This window comes from Anser anser, assembly GCF_964211835.1.
Source record: "Anser anser genome assembly, chromosome: 2".
Lineage (NCBI taxonomy): Eukaryota > Metazoa > Chordata > Aves > Anseriformes > Anatidae > Anser > Anser anser.
The window spans coordinates 134,079,541-134,100,731 of record NC_139721.1 but is presented as its reverse complement, the minus strand read 5'-3'; the positions used below and the strand labels follow the sequence as shown (position 1 = coordinate 134,100,731).

At 35.3% G+C, this 21,191-nt stretch overlaps 1 protein-coding gene across 2 annotated transcripts in view; it reads left to right on the top strand.

Annotated features, from left to right (window-relative positions):
- The window catches only part of PHF14 (PHD finger protein 14), a 163,184-nt gene that overhangs the window by 99,620 nt on the left and 42,373 nt on the right, over positions 1-21,191 (top strand). Inside the window, exons 17-18 of one of the 2 annotated variants that reach the window (XM_083824578.1) lie at positions 6,068-6,185; positions 17,350-17,517. In XM_083824578.1, the coding sequence (XP_083680704.1) occupies positions 6,068-6,185; positions 17,350-17,517 (286 nt within the window). The remainder of the gene's footprint in view (positions 1-6,067; positions 6,186-17,349; positions 17,518-21,191) is intronic. The other variant, XM_083824579.1, reaches the window with a different exon arrangement.

The following is a 21,191-nucleotide window of genomic DNA, read 5'->3' as shown; positions in this document are numbered from 1 at the left end:
GTCCTAATTATTTCTTAAAACTCTTTTGTAGGCCAGAAATAGCAAGAAGACCTGACCATCTATTCTTAGCTTTTATGCCACTTATAGAGAAGGGATTTTTTTTCTTGTTTTCTCTTTTGCTAATCCTGACAGTATTCTGCCTGATCAGTCTGAAGACAAGAGTTGCTAAGACCCTTAGCAACTCTGCAATAAGAGTGTAAATAGAGCACAGCGTCACTTTTATTGAGTGCTCGGTCTATGACACATCACAGCAAAATGCAAGCAATTTCAGCTGGAATCCATGAGGCTGAGTTGAAGAGTTTGGGGGTAGAATGGCAGGGTAAGGTATGAAGACTTGAAATAGCTTCACAGAGTTTCAAGAGATTTCAAAAGAGAAAGCTAAAAAGAAGAACGCTTTCCATATATTCCATAATGAAAACGTTTTATTGTTTTGGGGTCCTTCCCTCAGTAAGTAGAAGAAATAAGCTGCAGTAAATATACACTTGTACAGTTCTATCACCATTACCTCTTTGATTAATTTTCTTCCTTAAATCAGGGCTCACAGGAAAGTGACTTCTTTGATATCACATGTAGGAGTTGCTGTTAAAGCCTACCCCTTAGTACTCATTCCTATCACCCAGAATTTGTCACTTCTGTGGTCCAGTTACACGTAAGGTGTCACAGAAGCACTGTTCACCTGCTTCAGCTCAAAATCACTCATCTTGGGCTCTGTCGTTTGAATTCACTTGAGCTGTGTCAGCTTACTTTGTTTTCTGGGGGGGATGCTTACATGCTTGCAGTCACGGAGTGGTTTAGGTTGGAAGGGAGCTCCTTTTCACCAGGCTGGTCATAAAACCAGTAACAAGAAAGCAACACAATAACAGTGCCTTAAACTGTCATAGCTGTTGTTAAGGTGTTTGTCTGAACACGAGAACGTGCTGCAATCTGAAATGAACTCCTTGTTTGTGTCTCCAGCTGTTTGCAGTTTCAGTGGCTCAGCACATGGGCACTGAGGGATTAGAGGGGAAAAAAGACCACTGTCTGAGAAGGAGCATCTGTTCCTCAGGTGTTAAGAGCCTGCAGTCAGAAATGGGGTCCAGCACAAGCCAACAAGGAAAGATGAGTAGCAATAGTTACGTCAGATCCACAGAGATGCTGGGTTAGCCATCATGTTGCATCCCCCAACTAATGGGAGACTTCATATGCACCTGTCCCACTGTAGTTCCAAGAGTTTAAAAATTCTGGATTAGATTGCTTCTAATTCTGATCTAATTATTTCTAAGTTTGCCAGAGAAAGGCTAATCTGTGACATTTTTTTTGAATTTTAGTGTCAGTGATGGTTTGTTGGTAGCGTATCAAAGTTTTATGTCCTTTTTCCATGAAATCTTTCTAAGCTGTTGTGACGAATAGGGAGTAGTACGTATACTGTGCAGTTTTGTATTCCGTTCAGCGTGGTACCTTTTGGCATGACACTGCAGACGGTGTGCAATGATGTGTACATAAGTGAGAGATTTTCTGTGGTCTCTGAAGCATGTTTGTAAAGTTGCATTTAAAGATTAGTTGTGTTTAAAGATTAGCTTATTAATGTTGTGTTTCAGGGACATGTGTGTAATTACTTTTTGCAGCTATAGATGAGCAGTGCTGTTTTGTGAATGCAAAATAGGTTCCTTCACTTTGGCTGAGTCAGCTGTTTGTGGTTTTATATGGTATTAACCAGTGACTTAGAAATGTGCCAGTGATGGGCAGGCTTTGTATTCACTGTTCGTCTGTAAAAGCACAGTGCTCACATGGAGACTTCTGCAGGCCAACTGATAAGCCTCCCTCCTATGCAGGTAGATGCAATATAATGAAATTGGATGTGTGTGCTGGGCTTTGTAAATAAAATGAGATTGACCCCAGCCATTATCTCATTTATCTCATTTACATTGTAAAATCAGTATCTACACTATTGATTAGAGGATAATTAGTTAATTATGAACAGGAAAATGCAGAGTTATGTAGGGCTTGAGCACAGCCAGATGTACTGCTAAAAAATAATAATAAAAAATCCAAGGGCATGAGCAGATGGAGATCGCTTTATTAAATAGCAAAGCAGACATATTTCAGGTATGGAAATGCCTAATCAAGCTTTCTTGATGTGAAGATGTAGATGACTTGCATTCTGTATCCTTTTAAATGAAAAATATTTTATTTTATTATTATTCAAGTTATTAACGTAGTGCTTCAGAATTCACCTTTCTTCTTCACACCCCATTTTCTCAGTATGTAGTGGTCATATATCTATCTTCATTAATTGCTGGGATGAGGAACACAGCAATTTCTAATTTTGATGCATAAAGTGATTTCAAGCTTGTTAAAACATTGATAGTAAGCAATGACCTGTCCCTTAAAAGTAATTTAGGATGTTAGTTTAGCTTATCTTTGTGTGGACCTCTGGTTTTCACAAAGTTTTAGGTACAACTGCTAGCCAGACCACTGAAGATGGCTGTGCACTTAATTACAGTTACAGATCATGTACTTAAACATGAACAAGGTTATCCACAAATAATAGTAAGTTAAAACATTTGCTAGTTTTAGAACAGTTTTGAAAATACGACCTTGAATCTGCAAGGGTAACAATTTTAACTGACTTAACTGACTTCAAATGGAAGAAGCAGAAGGGTTTCTTTGTTTTGTGCTCTCTCTCTCTCTTTTTTTTTTTTTTCCTAACCCAGTAGCTTAACTTGTACTATTAAACCATCCTTAAGATGGAAGTGGATGGTATTTGTAACCGACAATGTAGTGTAGCTCCTTTGCTCTGTAAGTGTCCATGTTGTGATTGCTCTGTGAGGGCATTTACTGAAGGACTGGGAGGCTGTCAGCGTGACACCTTTTGTGACCCAACAATTTCATTCTCTAATTTAGTTTGAAAATACTCCTTATTTTGTGTCTGTTTCTTACTTTCTGAGTCTGACAGTGGATTTTGTGTCATTTTATATTGCTAGACAAAAGAACACAGGTACTAGTATGTATTTTCTTCTCACTTTACCACTACCATTTTAACCTAGGTATAAGGTTTTCTTTTGGAGTTCGGAATTATCAATACCCGTTCTGTTTTCTGTGCGAAGCTGTGTGTAAGTTTTACTTTTTGCCCTAATTCAGTGTCGGCAGACAACAGAATTGCCAGACAGCTAGTGCATTGCCTTTAACCAAGGTACAATTTGTATGAATCCCAATTTCCCAGTGTCATGCTGGGAACTTCACATTCCGTGGAGTTGTGTTCCACAATACAAAATCTGTATTCCATTATAAAACAATATGAAGAAGTGTTTAAAAATATTTGGTTTAACCTCATTATTAATCATGCAGCTTTTTAAATGTTGATACATGAGAATATGCTTTTGTAATTTTTATTTTCTCAGCTGCTGAGATGCAGATAGAAGCTGTTAGTGTCTGAAAACTTTCAGACATGTTAACTCATTCTAAGAAAATGCAATTTTGATTCTGCCAAACTAACCAGCTTTGAAATAATAATAACAACAATGTATATTAAAAACAGTCAGCTTTAGAATGGGGATTCTGTATTTTCACAGTGTTCTGTTTATTTCAGCTCAGCTTTTAGTGACTTCCTCAGCATACTTCTGAAACATGGCTGAAGATGAATTCAGGAAATACTACATTGTAGATATAAAATGAAAAAGATGTAAGAGATGGCAAAGTGGAAGAAAGGGGACACAGTTTCTGTTGAACATAACATATAAACACTTCTACATACAGGCAGTTGCTTCAGAAAAAATGCAACCTGAGTTAATGCTGTTCGAAGTCAGATGTAGATTTTTAGGATTAAGTTCTGAAATGCAACAAATCAATCACAAACAGTGTGATCCTTTATTTTGTGTTACTTAGAGGGTCCCAGTTTACAAGAAGGGAGACTTCAGAGCTCTGGTAAGCAGTGCTGAAATGCAAGCCCTTACATGAACAAGATTCTAGATACAGAGATAGGTTAGGAAAAATATATTTCTTTGCAGATGAGAACATTGAGGCTCAAAGGAGGCTTCATCTTTTGCTGAAGGTCACATACACTGTTGAAATGTAGGAGTGTAACCTATCTCATCTCCCACTCTCAACCTTTTTGTTACTTTAATATGCCTTTCACAAGAAATAAAACTGCTTATATTTCTAAGTAATATATTTCTACAACAGAACTCTTGTGTCTTTAAAAACTGAACAGAATGATTTCTTTTTTTCACTTTTCAGTGTGTTCTTTGTCCTGGGCTTAGACTGAGTTATTACTAAATAAGCCTAAATATATAGTTTGTAATGTAGTTTACATTAGTAAACTACAGTAGTTTACATTGTAGTCTTTTTTTTTTTTTTAATAGGAAAATACCACGATATCAGTCCAATCTTGCACTCTGTCGACAGGTAGATTATTGCTTTGAATTCCTACTAGCAGAAGATGTACCAGCAGTGCCCTTACCACTGCTCATGTTTTACACATACCTTCTAAAAACAGGCAGCTTCCCTAGCAAGCATAGCCTTGGTAGCAAGGACAAAAGTGTTTAATTAGGTTAAGTGATCATAATCTTAAAATGCTTGCTTTTTATTTGGAGACTCATTCCTGGAGAAAAGCCACCTGAATATTTTCTTCTGTCAGTACAGTAAGATGTTCTGTTATTTGCTTCCTCCTTCTGTGGTACCCTGTGTGTTCTGGTGATGTTTGCATGCTTTGTAGTGGAGAAAATGAGCATTAAGGGAAGCAGAGAAAGAAAGTTGTAGGAGAATTCTTTGTATTTTTTTTTAATTTTACTTTATTTCTTTTTTTTTGGATCATTTGTATTGGTTTAGTTCAGAGTTTAGGGATATTTCTTGAAGAGAATATTGTGAAGTAAATTTTTAAAAAGCTTTATTTTTCATACAACAGAATATAGAATATAGATTATTTCAGACACTGATGGGACAAGGGGGAATGATTTTAAACTACAAGAGGGGAGATTTAGGTTAGGTTAGGTTAGATTTTAGGAAATTCTTCACTCAGAGGGTGGTGAGGCACTGGAACAGGTTGCCCAGAGAAGCTGTGCATGCCTCATCCCTGGAGGTGTTCAAGGCCAGGTTAGATGAGGCCCTGGGCAACCTGATCTAGTGGGTGGCCACCCCTATGGCAGGGGGGTTGGCACTAGGTGATCTTTGAGGTCCCTTCGAATTTGAGCCACTCTATGATTTTTGATTTATAGGAGAATATGCAAATAAAGTGAAGTTCTTTAAGATATATGAAAATATTTGCTTTTAAAATGTTTTTCTTCATTTGAGCATATTATTTTACTGTTTAATTTAAAGATCCTTTCCTAAAGGACTCATACTGTAGCATTTCTTCAATGTTGGTACATTAAGAATGGGTGAGCAAGGAATAGTTATGATAAATGTTTTGAGTTTCATATGTGGACTATACATAGTACAAAACAGTAATGAAAACTTTATTAATAAAAACATAAAATTTTTCTGTATGCATAGGACTCTTTTAAGTGAAAGATCACAGTGAAATCCTTTTAAATAAGCATCCCTTTCCCGTGTGTTCAAAGAGAATCAGAAAATGTTTTGTGCTTTTATATATCACCTGCATAGTCACAGATAAAACTATCAAATTTATAGCTGTAAATTATACTTTATATTATTGAATGTGTGAGCACGTGACAATTGGCTCTGAAAAAATGGATGAGTAAAATATGTTTTAAATAAATCTTTTAAAACTATTAAAAGTCAATCTTGTTGCTGTTTAAAAAATACAAGGAACTTCTGAAAAAATGTCATCGATGTATCTAAAAAATTGAGCTGGTTATATATTTTTTTCTTTAATTTGCAAGTCTCCTAAATAATGTCTTTTACATAAGATAATGATGAAAGTGGTGCGTGAGTGTCTGCATTGTAATATTCCAAATTAGGCAGAACCTACTTGAAATGTTGGTGTTTGAAAATACCACTTATAGAAAATGTACTTTCTCTATCATGATAATAGATCAAGAAATCTTGTGCTGAGGGTTGCAGAGACACTCAATTTTAAATGAAATAGAAACACAATTTATATATACATAGATTTTTTTTTCTTTTGCAGGTGTGATGAATGCAGGCTCTGCTACCATTTTGGCTGTCTAGACCCTCCCTTGAAAAAGTCTCCCAAGCAGACTGGCTATGGATGGATTTGTCAGGAATGTGACTCTACATCTTCCAAAGTAAGTTAATTCGTCCTGTGAAATAGTTGGAGTATGCTGGTTTAGCAGTCTTAATGAGCATCTGAAGTTTGTGTTGAAATGTTATAAATTGATCTGCACTGAGAAACAGTAGAAGGTCATAAAGTAATGATTTCAGATTCTCTGTAAAACAGGTTAAAAAACAGAATGTATGCAGAATGAAAATAATCAATAAAGAGAATTTTATTATCTGAGTTAAATGTTTTCTCTTCACATTATGGTGTTCTCTGAGAAAGGAGTAAGGATACTATATCGAGATTGATAATGTTATTGACAAGTGGAAGTATTTCTGGATTAGTACAGAACAAAACCTCTAAGGAGAGATGGAAAATATATCTTTTTCAAAAAGAATGAAGATTATTTGAATGAATAAATCAGTATTTCTTTTCCCCACTGGTAAAAATTGTGAAAATTTTTAATACTTTATGTTGATTAGTATGCCTTGATCAAGTACAACATTTTAAAATCAGAACAAAATTTCTGATCTAGATTAACTCACATGATATAGACAGAAATAGTATGCTTCTGTAGTTCTGGCTTATGAAAAAAATAAAGATTTGATTCTTTACTTTTCTGCAGTTTTCTTAGTACTGCCATTCTTTTCTGTCATTAACATAACCTGTGAAGAGACACTTTCCACTTGATTTTTACAATTGGATTTACAAATTCATCTTGTACATCAAAGTTGACAAACAAAAAACCTACATGAGAGCATTCTAAAATTCTCTAGAATTTGACAGGTTGTTCTGCTACTTTCTTGGTATTTGGCAGAATATTTTAAGTAAGAAGGAAGTGAATCACTATTTGGATATACAGGGACACAGCTCTGCAGAAGTGCTGCTATAAGTTCTGTGTTAGCCTACTTGGATGTTACTCTAAAGAACAGTAGGTACAAAAAGTCCATACAGTGATATAATTTTTTTGACTTGATAGTGTCCCTTTCCGACTGGGAAGATATGGTACTCAGTTTCACGTGGCAGGGGGGTTAATCAAATTCTTCTGTAAGGAGATATGAAGACAGACATCGGAAATTAGCTGTCCACTACAGTTTGGACATCAAGCAATCTTTCTTGAATACCACTTACATGCAATGGACATTCCAAGAGTGAATTAAAATTGTTATTGAATTTCTGTCACCTGCTTAAACTAAAAGGTGTTCTTGATAATGTTAGTTAAAATTTCCGTCTCCAATTTTCTTGGCTTCTTCTGAGTAAACAAACTCAAAAAAGCAGGGTTTGTAATTTCTAAATGTGTTTTCCAGGAGATTAGCACACTATGTACCAGATAAAAATTTTAAAATACTTCATTGTGTAAATTAAGTATGATTGACTTCATTTAGTGCAGGGTATGTGTTAGTTTTAAGTTGAAAACCACAGTGTTCTGAAGAGTAAACAAAGTTTATTGTTAGAATGATTATGTATTTTGTATTATGTTAGTGATTATTACAAATTAAAAAAAAATGCTTGTTATTGTGTCTGATTTTCTTTTTCATTCACAGAGACTTCTAAATGAGTATACTTAATAAAGTCATTTGCACTTTCAAATTCAGGCAGTTTGAATTGTATTTGAGTGAAAATGTATATGAAAGATACTGAAAAATTGTCTTGTGGGGACTCCTTGTGGTTTTGTGTAGTCATGTTCACATAGCTTTTTCACAAAAATGAGCAGAGAAATTTCTCTGAAAAGCTATATTGCTCTGTATGTTTTAAAGTCTTTTTATGTAGCAGTTGTTGTTGTTTTACTCTATTACAAATTCAAATTCAAACAACATAGCATTGAGTTACACTCCTTGCAAACCTTCCTTAATGTGAACATGGTTGTAAAAGTTGTAGGGCTCTGTGTATGTTCTTAATCATTTTCACATTCAATTTTCTGTGTGGCTTTACAATTGTGTATTCTATATCCACGATTTTGCACAGCCTTTCACAGACAGCAGGAACTGACGTGATAAGGCTTTTTCTGCCCCTCGCTAGGGGGCCTACTCCCTCAAATGTGTACTTAGAGCTAGGAAGAGGAAAACTGTAGAGAAGGTTGCCTGGTTTGCTGCACTCTGCCTGACCTATGGATGAATTGCAAGCCTGAGCTCCCAGCAATTTCAATCTCTCAGTCACTCACTAAATCCAATTTTTGGTATGTCACAGTGAAGTTTCTAGTACAGATTATAGCAGCAAAATAGGATTGAATTTCCAGCTTTTGCCAAGGAGACCATTGTTTAGTTTTCATTCCTTCAACATTTTTCATCTGTTATGATCCAATTTAAATCACTGCTAGAGTTTACATTTTAAAATTCTGCAACAATATCTTCTGTAGCAGTGTTGGCGCTTGAAAACAATCGGTAAGTAAATTACACTATTTCAATGAGGAGATCATAGTGCATAGCATATAATGGTTTAGTTGCTTTTTAATTTCTAATTATGATTTTAAATTTGACATATTCAGGAGGAGTTGCATACTGATGACAGTGAATAATGTGTTTTTATTTTCATATTTTACTAAACACTTGCAGGTATCAGCGATATAAGAGATGTAATGTAGCAGTAAGAAACATATGCTTTAAATTGCTATCTACCACAAGTGTTGGACATGCTGCTTCCATTTTGCTCACACTAGTCACAGGACTCTAGCAATTGTGTCAGTTTTTCCACCAACATAGCATATTCCCATATTACCCTGCCTGTCAAATAACAGACAGGGAGAGACTTTGCTGTAGGGCATGAGGGCAACAGTTTCTCTGCTGGTAATTCTCGCTGTCACTTTCATGGAATGGGTGATGCTCACTACTAAGGTCTGACAAGCTCTCTCATCTCAAAAACATTGTAGATTTTGTTACGCCACATGAAAGCTGAAGTGAAGCTGTAAGCTCTCCATATCTGTAACATTATCCATCCACCCAGTGAAAGGGCTAGGGTGTGTTTTCAGTATTGCCAAACAGCACTGTAAATCATAATTTTCTCGATACTTTCAAGTAATAATATTCAGAAGGAATATAGAATCTTATTTAAGTTGATTTTAATAAAAATAAATAAACCAAATTATTTACTATTATGATGTGGTAATATTTAGTGGGACTAAATGTGGCCTGACCATGTGTTCATTATGTGCAATAAGGGCCTCATTGTCGAGTCCTATTGCCATAGGATATGGCTATTCAGTATTCCTTTCTATTGCCTTCCTTTTAAAAAGTATTGTTTGAAGTATCTCTTCCAATTTCAAAATTTTGCAAAGTACCAAGGCAGCAAAGACTTTAAAAATATATCATGCTAGTGACAATGACCATGCTACTTTGGTTTCGATCTGTTCATCTTTGTGTACAATCTATTTTGTAAAAAGCTGCAGAGTGTACATGTCAGGTCATTATTTGAGTGCTGCAAGATCAGCTGCCTTGCCTGTAGACTTCTGTTTAGTTTGCTTTTATTTCATCTTTTTACTGTATTGCATTTTTTCAGTGGAAATAAATTGTCAGTGTATACGGGTAGAATTCTCATCTAAACCCCTCAGGAAATATTTCCTGGAATGACAAAGCCATGACACGCCAGCCCTGGCAAATAGTATTTTTTGTACGCCTTTTGTGTTGGAAAGCAATCATGGATAATTTTGCTTATTAGCAAAGCAGCAGCATTTCTTTTGGTATATCGTGCTTCCACATAGTGAATAAGCAAATATAATTGGACGCTATCATATTAAAACGTTGAATATAATATTGGAAATAGTATTTTTAAATTAAAAATCATTAAAATGCATAATTGAAACATCATGATGTAAAATTTATTGCAAATCTCTTGATTTGGTCAAAGAAAATGAATTTAATTTAATTCCTTTAGTCTATGGAATTTTATGCTAACATGAAGTGGGTGGTTGAGAAGGTCTATGAGGAGTGTAGAAGTTCCTTGTCTGTTCTTGAGTTGCGCAGATGTCAGTCTCATGGGTTATGGAATTTATTTTTTTCATTATTCCTTTGTCTCAAATTTGGAGAGTATTTTTGCACACTTGCTTGCTTTCATACAACTGTGTTTAAAAAATATATATATATATAACAGGAGAACCAAAAAATCATGATGTCATGCTCTCAACATGTAGGAAATATCAAAATTAAGGTTGCATGCAGCACTTTATTCTTTTTGTGACTCTGCGCGAATTTATAGCCTTTAATTAGTTCGTGCTGTGATTTTTATTTATTTATTTATGTTCTATAGGACCCCTGCCTTCGCTGATTTAGCTGTTAGGGGTCACTGAAAGAGATGAATTTGGGTTGAGTATTAGAATGAAACACTGTCTTTAGGTTTTACAAGATCTGAAAAAAAAAAAAAGCGTTGGTTTCAGGAACAGAAAAAAGGAAGATTACCCTTATGTTTGAAGTAGTTGAGTTGTGACTGGAAGATTGAATTTTACCCTTTTCTCACCCCTAAGCTCCTGTGAATGCTAGACAAGTTACAATTTTCAGATGTTTAGTGTGGGTCTTTTTCTCATTTGCTGCTGCCCAGCTTGGATCCTTTGGCCTGACATGCAAAAGTGCTGAATTCTCAGAGCTGCAGAGGTGATAATGTAAGTTGTGTTTTGAAAGTAGTCTCCACAGTAATGTGGTCTAGACTATTGAAAACCTAGTAACAAATTTAATAGAACTTCTAATTGTTACTTTCCCTAGGTCTTGGCTTCCTATTTGTAAAATGCTGATACTGCACCTTTATTTTAGACATTTTCCTTAAATTTGGATGAGTTGTCCTTGGAGCTGCTTTTTACTGTCCAGGGACTATAGAGAGGAGGCTAGACAGTTCTGATTAGCAAGGGTTACAGTGTAGGGATTCTGCTTGCTTAAGTACATGTAGAAGATGATTGAATGAGTGTTACATGGACAGACTTTATCTGGGTATTTACTAGCGTTCAGTACAAAACATTTCCAGTATAGCCAAAGTCTTTAACATTTTATATATACAAGAAAACCCTATTTGAATATAATATATGAGGTTGTCACAGGCTGATACCATTATATGCATGCTTAATCATGTTGGAAATATGTTTTGTAGTACTTATGTAGATATCATTCAGTGCAATGTGATTTTAAGAAGTTATATTTAAAATACATCTTTACAAAAATAAATCAAAAAATCTTTAAAGTTACTTTGTGTTAATTCAAACTTGTTTCAGTTGCATATTCTGACAGGGTGACTGCAATGCTTATAAAGAAGCTGTGAGCCTAATTTAGTCAGTGCACATTCTTTTGAGGACACAACATACAAACAAATGTTCTGCCACCATGGTGAACAACATTGCACCTGAAAAATGACAAATGAATACTGCTAACAGATCTGCTGGCTGATACATGCAGAACAGAATATAATGGAAAAAACTCAATGTTTATGCTACTGTCTTCAGGCTTAAGTTAGTATTTCAAAGTGGTTTACAGAATAACAAATTGCAAAGTGTGACTACATTTGTAAAGGTAGAATCTGTTTTCACTTTTACTAGGCATGGGTATTTTGACCTATTTTATTATATGGTGATCATGAACAATACAATTAAACTTTTTTGTATTTGTTCATATATTTAAAGCTGTTTGAGTAGAGTTGAATAATGCTATCAGAGTGGGACATGTTTTGTGCCATGTAATAAAAGATTTTTATATATATATAGCAACTGGAAAATATGTGGTTACATTGAAGTCGTTGTCTTCCTAGGTTTGTGACGAACCGTCAAACCTTGGCTCTGAAATGATTTCTTTGAAATCAAACAAGATAAAAGAATCCAAATGTGTAAGGCTGTGACAAAACTTAAAAGAAGTTCTTTACCACTTACATGCTGTTTTAAGAACTTCGGTAATGCCAAACCTTGGCATAGGAAGGAGTTTGACTATCAAGATAGTAAAAAATAATAAATAAATAAAAGGGTGAAATTGTAGTGTGGGGTAGTTCTTATCAGTTGGCTGAAATATTGCCAAGTCTGTTCTAGTATTTGCTCCCCAGGTATCGTTTTTAGAAAAATGAGTTGGCACAGCCTGTGTTATTTTCTGGCAAACAAGTATAAAAAAAAATCTATGTATTGAATAATTTATATCATAAAATGTTCCAAAAATAATCAGCCTTGAAATTAACTTAAGATGGGACTTGATTTATGTGTAGAGGATAAACTCAGCGTAAAGTTAGTTGGTATTAAATCCACAAATTAATCCAAATAATCAGATACACTCAGTTGCCAGAAGAAGATTCCCATAGTGTAAGTAGAAAGCTTAGGTTTTAATGAAAAAGAAGCTAAGCACTGAAAAATATTTTTGAATGGATGTTTATTTTAAATATTTGAATTCTTCTTTGCATCAAAGTCAATTCTACTTGTTCCAAACACCCCATGTTACTGACTGCCACAGCCTTAGACTTCTAGTGCCTGTTACTTCTTACTAGGTGCAGTTTAACTGTATCAAAAAAGTATAGTGAAAAATGGGCGATACACTACAACATTCTTCTTTCCACAACCTTTTCTGAACAAGTCTTTGACTGGTTCCACAGAGGACAATAGATCTAATGCCAACCAGAAGAAATTGAAATACGGGGATCTTACTCTTAATGATGTATAGTTGTTCCAAATGCGAAACAGGTTTCTTATTTTGAAGCATAACAATGGGATAGATTAAAGTACTGATTAGGAATGCAAAGTGAAATACATAACTTGTTCTTATATTAAACTTTGCCCCCCTTCTCCCCCCCCCCCCAAAAAAGCTATAAGAAACCTGATCAGATCTTGTTATACTAGAAACTGTGTGCACAGCAGTTTTAAATAGGTATTTTTGTCAGTAAAGCCCCACTTTAATGGTACTTGATCCCAAATTTATTTTATTTCCAAGATTCATTTTCTTTTTCCCTGTTTTCTTATCTAGGAGACTGAAGAAATCCCTTGCTACTTAACTTCATTCATTCTCTTTCATAACCCAACAATTCAACATTTTTTCCGAAGCCAAAACTTTGCACACTGTTACAAGTTCTTTTCCTTAGTGGGGGATGAGTGGTGTCACCCAATGCCTTCTATAATGCTAAACGTTTCAAGCAGGAAGAAAACATATATCAAATACTACTCAGGAGGATGATTCATTTCAGTGTTACTATACACACACCTCATACTATCTTTAAAATGAAGCATGTTATTTTTTCAAGAGACTTTGTGAGTGTCTCATGAATCAAATTATTACTGAGGTAGTCCTGTTTTTCCTAAGTTTTCTTGACAGTTTGCTTTATTGCAACTAAAAATAGTTAATGAAGTAAAAACAAGCAAGGATGGCTGAAATTAGAAACAAGCTCAGTCATTAATTTTCACTCTTGTTAATACACCCACCTATATCCAATTTCCAACGGAACATTTAAGAGGCACCTGGTACTAGTAAAGTGCCAAACTTAAAAATAATCTAAATTACACAGCATAGTGGCTACACATTTTTAATGCATCTGATCTGAATAAATACAATCTAGTGTTTAAGTATCTAAAGCTCTAGTTTAGATGCGGCTTAGTTTTGGTAGACTAACTATTACCTCCCCTAAGGTACTGATTAAGGAAGCAAAATCTTTTCACTGGGCAGCTGTTAGAAATGCCACTGCTCCCTCTTACCTTCTTTAGGTTATGCTTCTAACAAAATCTGCTTACAATTACAGTTTATCTGGGAAATTGCATTTCTACTGAATTATGACTTACACTTCCTAAGCCATGACAAAATGAATTTACAGCCTAAGTTGCCCACTAGTGCAGTGCTGAGTGGCAAGGAGTCTCTGCTGAGACCTGTCTGCAATTGGAAAAAAATCCAAAAAGCAGCAAGCATCATGTCTATAAAGCCACTAAACATAGTTTTATGCTAACACAGCATGAGAGAATAAAAAATGACAGCACATTTTCAGCACCCCACAACGGGAAGATGATTTTATAACTTCTCTTTGGTATGCATACTTTCAAAGTATGTGAGAAGACCGATGGAAGAGTAGTGTCTGGGAAGGACAAGAGGAATGCCTTTTAAAAGATCTGGATGTGTTCTCTTTCTTGCTTTTCAAAATTAATCTCTAGATATTTACAGCTGTTGAGTAACATTGTGACAATGTATTTTACATCTTGAAGATGATGTATAGAAATATAAAAGATGCATAGATAACAGTTTTAACCCAGATTTTGTCAGTTTTACATTCCTTTCTAAATGAAGTCACAAAAGGAAAATATTAGAGTTTGAAAGTCACCAAATTGTAGCTGCCAAAACACCACAGATTCATTCACTTCATCAATCCAGTCATCTCCCTGCTGTAGAGTTCCTAAAATAATGAGCCTTTAACCTAGAGTATTGATAATTAGGGGCTTCATGCTGGCAGTAGAATTGTAAACAAATTTACCAATAAATTGTAATTGACCATTGCTACTTTCTATTAACAAGCTAGTTGCAAATTTTGATTGTTATTTACTTAATTAGTAAAACACATACTGATTCTGAAAGCATCTGCAAAAAATATGAATGAAAAGTTTTGTAAGTGACCTTTTTTTTTACCTTGTTGAGTCTTGATTAAATTTTTGGTTTTCATGATACAAGCTGCCAGGAGGGCAGGAGTAAAAAGCATAATCTTTTCTTATTCGAATATTCACAAAGAATTGAAGACTGTCAACAGAAAGTAACAAGAGGTGTGTACTTTGTGATTACATAAAAACAAGCAAAAGGAATCCCGAGAAGTGCAAGGGTATATATGGATTCTGGTGACATCCCTATCCACTCTAATTTTGCAAAGTAGTTTACTGTTGCTACCAAAAGCCTGAAATAAATTTCTTCACCTGTTATATATATTTCTTGCATTATGCCTTATATAGAACTAGAATATATGTAATTAAAGAAGAATTATATATCTTAATTCCTCACAACTAGTCCAACTTTATTACCTTGCAAATTATCTTAGCACATCACCTATAATCATATTCTGTATAATAGAGGAAGAGGTAGATCTTTAATTGTTAGTCTCTGGATAGGATCTGAACACATAATCGTAGTTGCCTAATTACCTCCGCATGTTTACTCTCAAGGTTGATTTTATTTTAAAGGCTTTCAAAGAAATGTTGCCATCTATGCCATTTAAAGTATTGTGTCACTCATCAGTATAAATTACTAATGCTAACTAGACAAAATCCAGTCATGCTGAACTGGGAGAGAGAAAGGAGATGGGGAAGTGGGGGAGGGAAATTGCCATTTTATGATGTGCTAAGCAAGTAATGAATTTTTCATAGTCAAGGTTTTCTTTTTGTGGTAGTGTTAGATAGTGGTCGTGAGGTTTAGTCGCCATTCTCAAATAGAGATTCTCTTAGTGCCAGCCACATTTAATGACATTTTGCGGAAGACAGCTGGGCATTGCTGATTTGTGCTGTGTCAGCCACTTTCTGAGCAAAGGAGTGCCTCACCACTTGAATTTTAGCATTCTGTCGCAGAAAAGTTCCCTCTCCTTAAAATTGGCTCAGCAAATAGCTTGTGTGGGAATATAACTGTAAGAGCATTATAATTAGCTCTACCAAGAAAGCGCACAAATATTGTGTGGAATTTTAAGGTGGCTTTTCAAAAGATTTTCACAAAACCTTTAAAATGCATATTGCATTGTTAAATTCTGGTAGCAATTAAGTTTATCTCAGATTTTTAGTAAATGTGTCTTTGGTAATGGTTGAAAATTATTATCTGGTTCAGTGGTTTGAAACACCTTTGAGCATGTTTGGAAAGTCTTAATTGTATTTCAACAGCATCAAACAGTACCTTTTCTCTCTCTATATATATATGTATTTATATGGAAATCTGTAGATAGCAAGATTTCTTCTAGCTACTAATCTCGTGAAGACTGAAGGGCAGATGGTATCCTTTCAAATGTGACATAAATATCCAAAGAAAAGAAGTGTCAAAAAGGAAATAGCAACATAACTCAAGTATTTATGGAAGACACAGAAGTGTACTTAGAGTGGGTTAATCACATTATATGTTTATTTTTGGAAATAGAAGGGTGTCAGCAGATTGATACAGTCATTGACATAATGAATATTAAATATGTAACCAATCCTTTGCAATAAATAAGGATACATATCAGATAATCATATATGCAAGTATATTATGTATTGAGTGAATATTCAATTTGCCCTACTGTTTTCTTCTAGCACATCATATCAGTATCTCCACCGCTTACTTAGGATGAAAGTTTTGCAAAAGGCAAAGCAACTTCAGAGCAAAATGAATTCGAAATAATTCTAAATACTTTTGTTTATTGTCGTGGTAAAGAACTTTTTCAAGGTTATTATGTCTGTATTCACATAAGAACAGCTTCAAGAGTCTTCACTATCACCCACGTTTAAAAGCTAAATATGAAAAAATAAAAAAAGTTTGAAATGTGGGAGATGTGATTTACTAATCTGTCGTTAATCCCTCACTGGAATGACCTATAGAGCTGTAGTTGTTTATGTACTTTCTGGGTACAGCATAGACAGATCCTGTAACAAGCTGCTTGGTACAAAATAGTAAAGTATTTGGAATACAAATCCTTTCTGAGGTACCCTGGTTAATCTACAGTGGAGCATTTTACCCAGTGAATCATTCTTACATGCAAAGCTACCTGCTTCAGCTAAAGAACAGTGAGATGGGTTAGGCAATCTCTTGATAAATACAATTTTTAACCCTCTTAAGCAGAAGAGGGAAGTAAACCAGGTTCTGCCTTATGATGGTTGAATGACTGACCAGTGAATTTAGGGCAGCAACCAAACCATCTGCTAGAAGTAAGGTAGTAAAGGTTTAAATATGTTTTTGTCCTTCTTTTTATTATTTGGAGGGAAAAGCAAACAACAACAAAACACAAAGCAAAACAATCACAGTGGGGCAGTTAGACCCCAGAGAGCTTTCAGTGCAGTGAATCTCAAGAGGAGGAGTTGAAACTCTTGGTAGTCCAGGGTAATGTTGCTGAATTCTGACTAAAGATGGCATTAAGACACCCTATTACTCTGAACATTTCTTATTGACTAGCTGAAATGGCTCTGCATGCTGGTGTGCTCATTTTCATGGATCTTAATCTGAGGTATTTTAGTGTGTATTTATCTTAGCATTTTGGTTAAGATCAGGCATTCATTTTTGAAGGAAATCACCCAGTTGCAACCAATTACTGTGCTTTGTTTCATGTTACAGAAAGATCTCAAGTATGCAAGCTGGGGTTCTTTCAGCAGACTCCAGAGCTGGAGGTGGACATGCAGTCTCTATGGCCAAACCAGGAATGTCTCTGAAACATGTGTGGCTTATCTGGCTGATCCCCAACACCACAATTCCTCCTGTCGCACCACAGTAGTGCTGGTGCCGGTACGTCCTGACTCTCCCTGTGTGTTGTGCTGGGACTTGCATAGTTGATTCTTGACCTTTGATCTTTTTTGGTCTTTTGATGAGGCTCATAAATATCTAAACTTCAAAATACTTTTAACTCATCCTGCCCATAATGTTCTACATCTGGACTATTTAATTTCTTCCATCACGTGCTTTCTGGAGTCTTGTTCACATGTGCCATTCACATGGAAGGTGCATGCTACCTTCTACAGATCTTTCTGGAGCCAGTCGTGGTAGCCCTGGTTGTTTCAGGAGAGGCCTTTCCAGCGATTAGGAAGCACTTTGCATTTCAGAACATGTTCTCTGCTCTCTCACATGACGGGATTGTGATCCATCTGGTGTTTATCATTGGAGTGGAAGGAGAAATACTTTTAAGGTTGATATATGTGTTTAATGGAGATGTGAAGAAGTAACATCAAAAGAGAGTTGTTTAGGCATGAAGTGACTATTAAAATCACTCTTACATTCACTGTATCAAAGGGATTTCTGCTTTAGCTTTATTGACTACAAAAGCTATTTCCCATTTCAATAACAGATTTTGTGGAATTATGTATCAGTAGAGTCTCAAGGTAGAAAGCCTAAAATTTAATACACAAATATATGCTATTAGATTATTAATTTTAGTAATTTGAGTGTTTGTATAAGCACTGCCTGCAAAATGTTTTTAACTGAAAGAATCTGGGCCACAATGTTATTTAAGCAATTGTACTGAAAAGTAAGGGGCTTGGTGTTTTGTTTTGTTTTGTTTTTCTTTAAATATAGATGAGAAACAAAAAGGATTTCTGTCTTAAAAAAAAAAAAAAAGCCTCCTAGAACAAGGGACTAAGGTCAATATTTTGAGTTAATGTAGCCTCATCGTTCCATATATCATTTTCAGTGTTTTTAATTAGGGAAGAATGAGGAATTTCTAGGCCTTTTTGAGGATGCTTTAAAGCAGCAGCACTGGGTTTGACCTTTCAGTTCTTGCAGGCTCAGCAAAAGATGGCTGATTAATGTCACATCTTAAACTGTATCAACTAGGCTGCTCCTTCCCTTTTTAGCAAATAGTCCCTTGTCAGTGTGGCTCAGTCTGACAGAACAAAACATCCTTGTTTTAGCTGGCTACTTAGCATTAATAAGAGTGTGTATCTCTATGAGTAGTTTAAACTTACATGGAAATTTTCTTTAATTACTGCAGTCTGCTGACCAGTGTGAATGAATAAATCAGGGGCACCCGCAAAATAGAGTTCCTAACATATTTGTTTGAGGCTTGTTAAAGGATATCTGTGAGGTTTTATTTTTAATTTGGCACATTAAGATGTTACAATGAGATCTGAAAAGGAGGATATAAGAAACATTTTTATATGAGTGCTCATGTATAGATGGATTGATTTCTTTTAAAATATTTCATAGTTTTGAATTAATGTTTTGTTTCTGTGCTTTAAAAATTTAAAGTAAAATGTGGTACCTTTTGGGGATGGGGATCTAGAGAGAGAGAGAAACAGGATGGGGAAAATTAATGGGACTGCGAGAGGAGCCCTTGGCACAGAAGGGAAAATGTGAGCACACATACGTTGTTATGAATGAGAAAATTCTACATGGAGGAATACACAAAAACCCTCTCAGGAGAGAATAGAATGAATTTAAGCCTCAGGCTGTGGTAAAGTTGAAAGAAGGATGGGGAGGACACACAGAGAGCCTTCTGCCAGAGCAGGACAGAGTGGTTATGGAAAACCTCTGAAGCACAGGCAGATAAGGATGCCATAAGAGGAAAGTTTAGGGAGCTATAAAACTTGTGTAATAAACTGAGACTGCAAGAATGATGTACTGTGCAATCCCTTTATTTCCTCTTGTTACTGGAAAAAAAATCTGGAAGTGGGGAGAGATGAAAACCAATTTTGATTTAATAAGTAGTCTGACAATTTTGTGATGCTTTTGGTGATCACACATTTTAACATCACTCTGTTTTGTGTTATGTTGGGAAAATCTGAACTTCAAGGAGCTGAAAAGCAAGAATCAGTACTGATGAAGATGTAAGAAGCTAAATAAATATTACTTAAAGGACATCTCAAAGGAAAAAGAAAAAAAAGCTCAGTGAATGTGCTGACCCTGTCTTGAGAATTAAGTTAGATGATACAATTTAAACCTTTGTTCCAACATCTGACAGACGCACTCTGCATGCTGATGCATAATATCTGAAGATTGTGTGCTTGAAAGAAAGCCTTTTCTAAGCTACGTTCTATTTTTGTTAGAATAAAGCAGCTGGTTTTTGAGCAAAGATCTTCTCAAGTGCCCAATCTTCTAGTTCAAGCAAAGTGTTAGCGAAGTATTGTGAGCGAATGTTGTGTACGCTTTCTCTCAAGATGTGGAAGAGGGGAGAAGCAAACTGCTTGGACCAGAAATGGTGTGAATGGGCAGCTTGGCCTGCAGGGTGGAAGTAAGTTTGCTGCTGTGCCATACCGCAAAATTAATGGTGCTGGATTCCTGAGTGCAGTCACTTTGTGCTCCAAGAGCTTGAAAAGTTTGGGGTGGCTTAAACATGACTTGAAAACAAATACAAGTGGTGTAAAGCTATCTTTTGGAGATACTGTATAAATATACTGCTGTGGTCAGCCCCAGACCATTGCTGAAGGATAGAAATACCGCTCATGGAAACAGAGGACTGCAAACCCAAATGTTGTCTTACACATGGAGCAATTATAGTTGCAGCAGCTCCTTCCATAGGTAATAGCAGGTGTCTCTGGACATTTGTTGATCTGAAAATGTATTTTAAACCTTAGGTGTAAAATACAAGTGTCTTTCTACAAATACACTGAGGTCAGCTGTTGCAAGTTGTATGACACATATGTGCAGCACAATGAGAGGCACGCTTACTGTAGATGCTTGTGATATGTTTGAGAATTTGTTATGCAACTTTTGGTCTTATCTCTTTTAGAGAAAGAAAAAAGGATGGGAGACATGTGGGCCGTACCAAATGGACATGGGGAAGATGAAATATCCCGATCCAGCAGTAATAAATCGTGTATTGTCTTAAAGAGCTTTTAAAACTCTTTTAAAATTAGGATAAAAATAATTTTGGGGGCTATAGTATATACCTCAATCCTAAATCATAATAAAAAATATATATCAGAACAATAACTAGGAAGAAAGCGGTATCAGCAAAAAAGGAAAAGGTATTGAGTTACTGTTATATGCAATGATAATAGTGTAGTACAGCAGTCTTGCCAGTATATTAATGTCCTGCAAAAGGATAGTCATGTAAAATCTGTTGCTCTGGTACACCAGATAATTACAAAGTTATCTGAAACATGGGGGATATAGCACAAGAAAAATAGATATTGGCTTTTTCCCTTTATTGAAGAAAGACTAAAAATTTCTGGTGATACAAATAGATGCTTATATCATTATACTTTTTTTTTCTTTTTTTTTTTTTTTGCCAATAGTTTGAGCTACAGTGTATCTGTGATCAATGGTCATAGTTTGTGACAGTAACAGGAAAGGTGTACTCCTTTGCATTATGTATAGGAGATGAGATTAGTGTCAACAACCTATATTTTCATGGTTAATTCTAGCTTTTTATTTTTATGTATTTTTTGTTAATTACAGTGCTTTAACATTTGGTTATTGAATTCAGAGACTTTTAGGGTCATAAAAGTGGGTACTGAAAGACAGCT